At 36.9% G+C, this 6,000-nt stretch overlaps 1 protein-coding gene across 1 annotated transcript in view; it reads left to right on the top strand.

The window, feature by feature from the left end:
* The first annotated feature begins 2,230 nt into the window (after nucleotides 1-2,230).
* Nucleotides 2,231-6,000, top strand: part of LOC107578600 (homeobox protein PKNOX2-like) — a 69,774-nt gene continuing 66,004 nt past the window's right edge. The window contains exon 1 of the mRNA XM_016264547.1: nucleotides 2,231-2,311. Within this exon, the coding sequence (XP_016120033.1) occupies nucleotides 2,231-2,311 (81 nt within the window). The remainder of the gene's footprint in view (nucleotides 2,312-6,000) is intronic.

The following is a 6,000-nucleotide window of genomic DNA, read 5'->3' as shown; positions in this document are numbered from 1 at the left end:
TCAGACTGATCTGGTTCTTGTTTCTTACCCATTGACTCACAGCGGAAAAAAAACCTTAATCCTAATGCTTTCCTTAACAAACGCCACTAATTTAAAAAATGAACAAACTAGTTTGACATAAAAATAAGATGTATTCATTATTTTCAACAGTAAAAATACACTACATTTAAAATGACAAAACTGCAAAATACAGAAAAAAGGCTCAGAATAACAAACTTACTTTTTAAATGAAATGGGGAATTCAAATCTGAAAAAAAAAAAATAATATTCTCAGATTATGTAATCCGTATGAAACTTGCATGCAGGCGCATCCACTACTTTGTAGATGACAAGTCAGTGTCGCCGAATTCATCTCTTAAACCGAAAACACTAGTTTATCAATAGATTATTAAAATGTTAATGCAGTTTAATCTTACTGTTTTTCCCTGACACATTCATCATCATTACTTCTGCCGGTGTGCTGTGGCAAGCTTTATGTGTGCGCTTGAGAGTTTATTAGGCTATGTAGGCAATTAAAGTCTCATTAGCATGATTTAAATGGTTTATTAATAAACGTGCGATTAGTCGACTAATGCTTAAAATTAACAACTACTAGTCGACCAGAAAAATCTTTAGTCGAGGGCAACCCTAATATATAAAATGGAAATATAAAAGATTTAAGTAAACTGATTTAATAATTTATATTCACTATGATATAAAATAAAATGTTTTTGTTTTTTAATGATTATATAGCATGATTTTCCTTTATTTTAGCATACTTAGGTAACATAAAACTTCCTTCTTGCCATTATTTCTTACTCTGCTGTCTGTTTTTTCCCCATGAATTAAAGCTGAACAGGGTGATAGTGTTGAATACTAAGAACACTCTATGTCCCTACAGACCTGAACTAGAGTATGAGGCCTAAATCATGGGAGAGGCCACAACCTACATTAAACTACAGACAGAGAGATGTCTTTGTGTGTGTGTCTGTGCATGTGTATGTGGGAGGGGGCTCTGTCTCAGGCGAATGCGGTGTTCTCTCGTTTAACGCATCTCACTTTCTAATTTGCCAATTAGCCGGCTAGCGAAGCACAGAGCAGAGGCCATGTTTTATTAATGTGGCATCGAATGTGCGGCAGTGAGCTCCTGTTTGGGGCTGGCCTAATTGGCACTGTGATATTATTCCTTTGTACAACAGCAGGGGTTACCCATTTCTCATTCAATACCCAGTTGCCTATCAAAAAAAAAAAAACTGTTGTCTGGTCATACCTGCTGCAAGCAAATCAGCAATGGGTGTAACATGGATTTGGCGCTATGCACAACGGACAGTCTATTGCACAATGTACAGTAATACATGCGTGCTTAAAGTAATGAGAGACTTACAACTGGAAGCCATTGTGATATATATATATATACATATATGTGTATATATGTAGTGTGTGTGTGTGTGTGTACTTGTTTATGCTACATTGATGGGACTGGCCTGCAGTCCCCATGAGGTCAGTATAAAAGCAATAGAAGTCTATTGAAAGTCCCCACAATTCACAGAAACCTAATGTGTGTGTCTGTGTGTGTGCAAGTGTAGGCCTACATCCATTATTATTACTACCTTCATTTGAATATATTTTCATATAATATTTTGGTTATAGTTTTTGTCTACAGTATAACGAAAATATAAAAGACAATTAATGTTAATAACCTATTGTTTTAGTAATATCACACTGTGAGTCTATATACAGGACAATGTACAACTCATTTTATATTTATATGGGGGTCCTATCAAAATGAATGAATGAATAACTACCCCTACCATATTTGATCCAGATTAGTCTTTCTCAGTCGTGACCTTGCTTGTAGCCAATGGGCTAGGGTTCTAATAGGCTATAATAATAATAATACGTTTTATTTATAAGGCGCTGTACAAGGAGAAAACAACTAAACATACAATTGGGATTTGACCAAGTGGCAAATTTTCTCGGTTCTTGTGGCACAAATAAGTCGGTTTCCTCTGCTTTCCGACTAGGCGAGCGACCTGCAACCGAATGTAGGTCTCGTTTGATGCCGATAGGGGGCCAGCGGGCTCCGCCGTTAATGAACCGGAGATGCGCGTGCAGGGCCCGGGGTGTTCGGTACGGCACGGAATAATGCCTGTGGAAGAGGAACGGCGGAGGTGTACACTCAGCAGCGAGGGGTACGGAGAGAGAGAGAGAGAGAGAGAGGAGGGTGGTGGGGTGGTGGGAGGGGTCTGATATGGCAGACGTCACGGCTTGTGAAGCGGAGTATAGGCAGTGTTGTCAGCCTGGTGTCAGTCTGATGAAGATTGGCATTCAGGTAAGCTGTCATTCATTTTCAATGTCAGAGCGCGGAGCGGGCGAACACTCCAGCGTGTTTTTTTCCCTCTCTCGCTCTCATTACAAAAGGCAGGACATTATTCATACAGACTGGCCGAGGGCTGAGGGGAGAGAATGATAGACAGAGAGAGAGGAAGAGAGAAAGTGAGGGAAAGAGAGAGAGAGAGAGAGAGAGGGAGAGAGAGAGCGCGCGTGAGAGAGAGGGGGGGGGGGGGAGTGAAATAGAAGGAGGGAGGAAGAGAGGAAAGACGGGAGAAGATGCCGTGCAGTTTGGGGGAGCGCATAAGAGTCTTTCTGGATGATTTTTTTGATGGATGATGCGTTTGGACTTGTGAAATGTGGTGGTAATTTTTGTGTCGACATTTTTGTTGGGCTTTAAAGGGCATTTTATAGTCTTTTCCGCAGGGATACATGACAGATTCGTCATATTCATAACGCGCAAAATATACGCATCTAAAATCACATTTAGAATTTTAATTGGGGTGCATTTTGCTATAGCCAATGTTTTGTTTTGAGCTATACTTATGTCTTATTGGCCTTTAATGAGTTTTACAAGATTATATTTGTATTTTACTGTTCGTTTATGACTGGTCAGTTTTGAAACACGATTTTGCTTAGTAGCCTATCTGCTTATCTGGCATTCTTGTGCCAGTTTGACATGAAATAGTCAAATAGATAAATAACATTATCAGGATAGTGTTTTGGAAATTAAAAACACAGTTTACCTGTGTTATGCAAATTATAGCTTACACTGACTTTACGCGGAGTCAACTTTTTTAAGAATATAGGTACATTTTGGGTCGCGAAATATTTTGTCGCCCATGACACATTTTAAACGTATTTTAAAAGTATTTTTTAAATGTTCTGTGGAATGTGAATCTATAATACATTTTTAATGAACAATAATATGTTTTACGATTTGTTTATGAACCGTCCGATACTGACACTAATAACTGCGTTGGAGCAACATACCCTACTGTTGTTATGGTTACCGCCTCGCCAAGTCTTTTCGCTTGCGACTATTTAGCGACAGTTAAAAATACGTAGGCTACTCTAAATAATTATAATAATTATGGTTCAAAATGTTGTTTAAAAGAACGTGTGTGTGTAGGCTACTTTTAAGGTCCCCCGTCTTGTTGTGATGCTTGTAGACATAGGCTACTCCCCCAAGACTCCTATAATTCCCTTTCTGGGTGCTTTTAGGTAAATGACAAACCACTTAAACACATGTAAAAAGTATTAGAAATATTATTAGAAACATGTTTGATTGGGTTCTAGTACAGTTATCATAGTTCAGCTATTACTTAAAAAAGGTGTCAGTTCTTTGCTGCTGCTATGTCTTATTAATACGGTGTGTATATATATATATATATAGTTTGGATGGCAAATCGTGTGGTATAGTATTTATTACTCTCTTGTGAATTCTTAGATTTGTTCTCTGATTTGTAAAACATGAAGCTGATTGTTCCGTTTTGACTTGCAGAGACAACATTGCATGGTATTGTAAATGATTAAGTTCCTCATTGGATATAGACTTGTTCCTTTGTAAAAGTTTAGTGACATTCACTATTGTACATGACATTAAACAACCTTTATTGCACTGGGGCTGTGCATTTTTCTGTAAATTTGGATTCTCTACCTAAACTAACAAAGCTGAAGCTGAAAAACAGGGAACATTGTAAAGGTCTCTGTAAAGTATGAAACAAATTTTGTCAAGACATCAGGGTTGTTTGCAGTTTACAACTATTTGCAAGTTGGTATAAAATAGATTCATTTGTGCAAAGTTATTTTCTACAAATCTAAGATGATCCAGAGAGAAAGTGAGGGAAAGAGAGAGAGAGAGAGAGAGAGAGAGAGAGAGAGAGCGCGCGTGAGTGAGCGGGAGGGAGGAGGAGGAAGAGTGAAATAGAAGGAGGGAGGAAGAGAGGAAAGACGGGAGAAGATGCCGTGCAGTTTGGGGGAGCGCATAAGAGTCTTTCTGGATGATTTTTTTGATGGATGATGCGTTTGGACTTGTGAAATGTGGTGGTAATTTTTGTGTCGACATTTTTGTTGGGCTTTAAAGGGCATTTTATAGTCTTTTCCGCAGGGATACATGACAGATTCGTCATATTCATAACGCGCAAAATATACGCATCTAAAATCACATTTAGAATTTTAATTGGGGTGCATTTTGCTATAGCCAATGTTTTGTTTTGAGCTATACTTATGTCTTATTGGCCTTTAATGAGTTTTACAAGATTATATTTGTATTTTACTGTTCGTTTATGACTGGTCAGTTTTGAAACACGATTTTGCTTAGTAGCCTATCTGCTTATCTGGCATTCTTGTGCCAGTTTGACATGAAATAGTCAAATAGATAAATAACATTATCAGGATAGTGTTTTGGAAATTAAAAACACAGTTTACCTGTGTTATGCAAATTATAGCTTACACTGACTTTACGCGGAGTCAACTTTTTTAAGAATATAGGTACATTTTGGGTCGCGAAATATTTTGTCGCCCATGACACATTTTAAACGTATTTTAAAAGTATTTTTTAAATGTTCTGTGGAATGTGAATCTATAATACATTTTTAATGAACAATAATATGTTTTACGATTTGTTTATGAACCGTCCGATACGGACACTAATAACTGCGTTGGAGCAACATACCCTACTGTTGTTATGGTTACCGCCTCGCCAAGTCTTTTCGCTTGCGACTATTTAGCGACAGTTAAAAATACGTAGGCTACTCTAAATAATTATAATAATTATGGTTCAAAATGTTGTTTAAAAGAACGTGTGTGTAGGCTACTTTTAAGGTCCCCCGTCTTGTTGTGATGCTTGTAGACATAGGCTACTCCCCCAAGACTCCTATAATTCCCTTTCTGGGTGCTTTTAGGTAAATGACAAACCACTTAAACACATGTAAAAAGTATTAGAAATATTATTAGAAACATGTTTGATTGGGTTCTAGTACAGTTATCATAGTTCAGCTATTACTTAAAAAAGGTGTCAGTTCTTTGCTGCTGCTATGTCTTATTAATACGGTGTGTATATATATATATATATAGTTTGGATGGCAAATCGTGTGGTATAGTATTTATTACTCTCTTGTGAATTCTTAGATTTGTTCTCTGATTTGTAAAACATGAAGCTGATTGTTCCGTTTTGACTTGCAGAGACAACATTGCATGGTATTGTAAATGATTAAGTTCCTCATTGGATATAGACTTGTTCCTTTGTAAAAGTTTAGTGACATTCACTATTGTACATGACATTAAACAACCTTTATTGCACTGGGGCTGTGCATTTTTCTGTAAATTTGGATTCTCTACCTAAACTAACAAAGCTGAAGCTGAAAAACAGGGAACATTGTAAAGGTCTCTGTAAAGTATGAAACAAATTTTGTCAAGACATCAGGGTTGTTTGCAGTTTACAACTATTTGCAAGTTGGTATAAAATAGATTAATTTGTGCAAAGTTATTTTCTACAAATCTAAGATGATCCATCAGTAATGTTAGGTTAATATTAGAATAAATGCAAGTGAACCCTGTTTCATAATTGAAACATTAATTAGATAATTTGTGATGTTGAGTTCCGTTCTTCGCAGAAACGTGGTGAGAAAATACAGTTCTTAAATCATTTTTCGGACTGACTTAATACATACCTGGAAGTATACATTA

The sequence above is a fragment of the Sinocyclocheilus grahami genome, unplaced genomic scaffold (assembly GCF_001515645.1).
Source record: "Sinocyclocheilus grahami isolate Dianchi unplaced genomic scaffold, SAMN03320097.WGS_v1.1 scaffold32.1, whole genome shotgun sequence".
NCBI classification, from domain to species: domain Eukaryota; kingdom Metazoa; phylum Chordata; class Actinopteri; order Cypriniformes; family Cyprinidae; genus Sinocyclocheilus; species Sinocyclocheilus grahami.
Note: the sequence above shows the minus strand (reverse complement) of the source record. Positions and strands in the feature narration are given on the sequence as shown.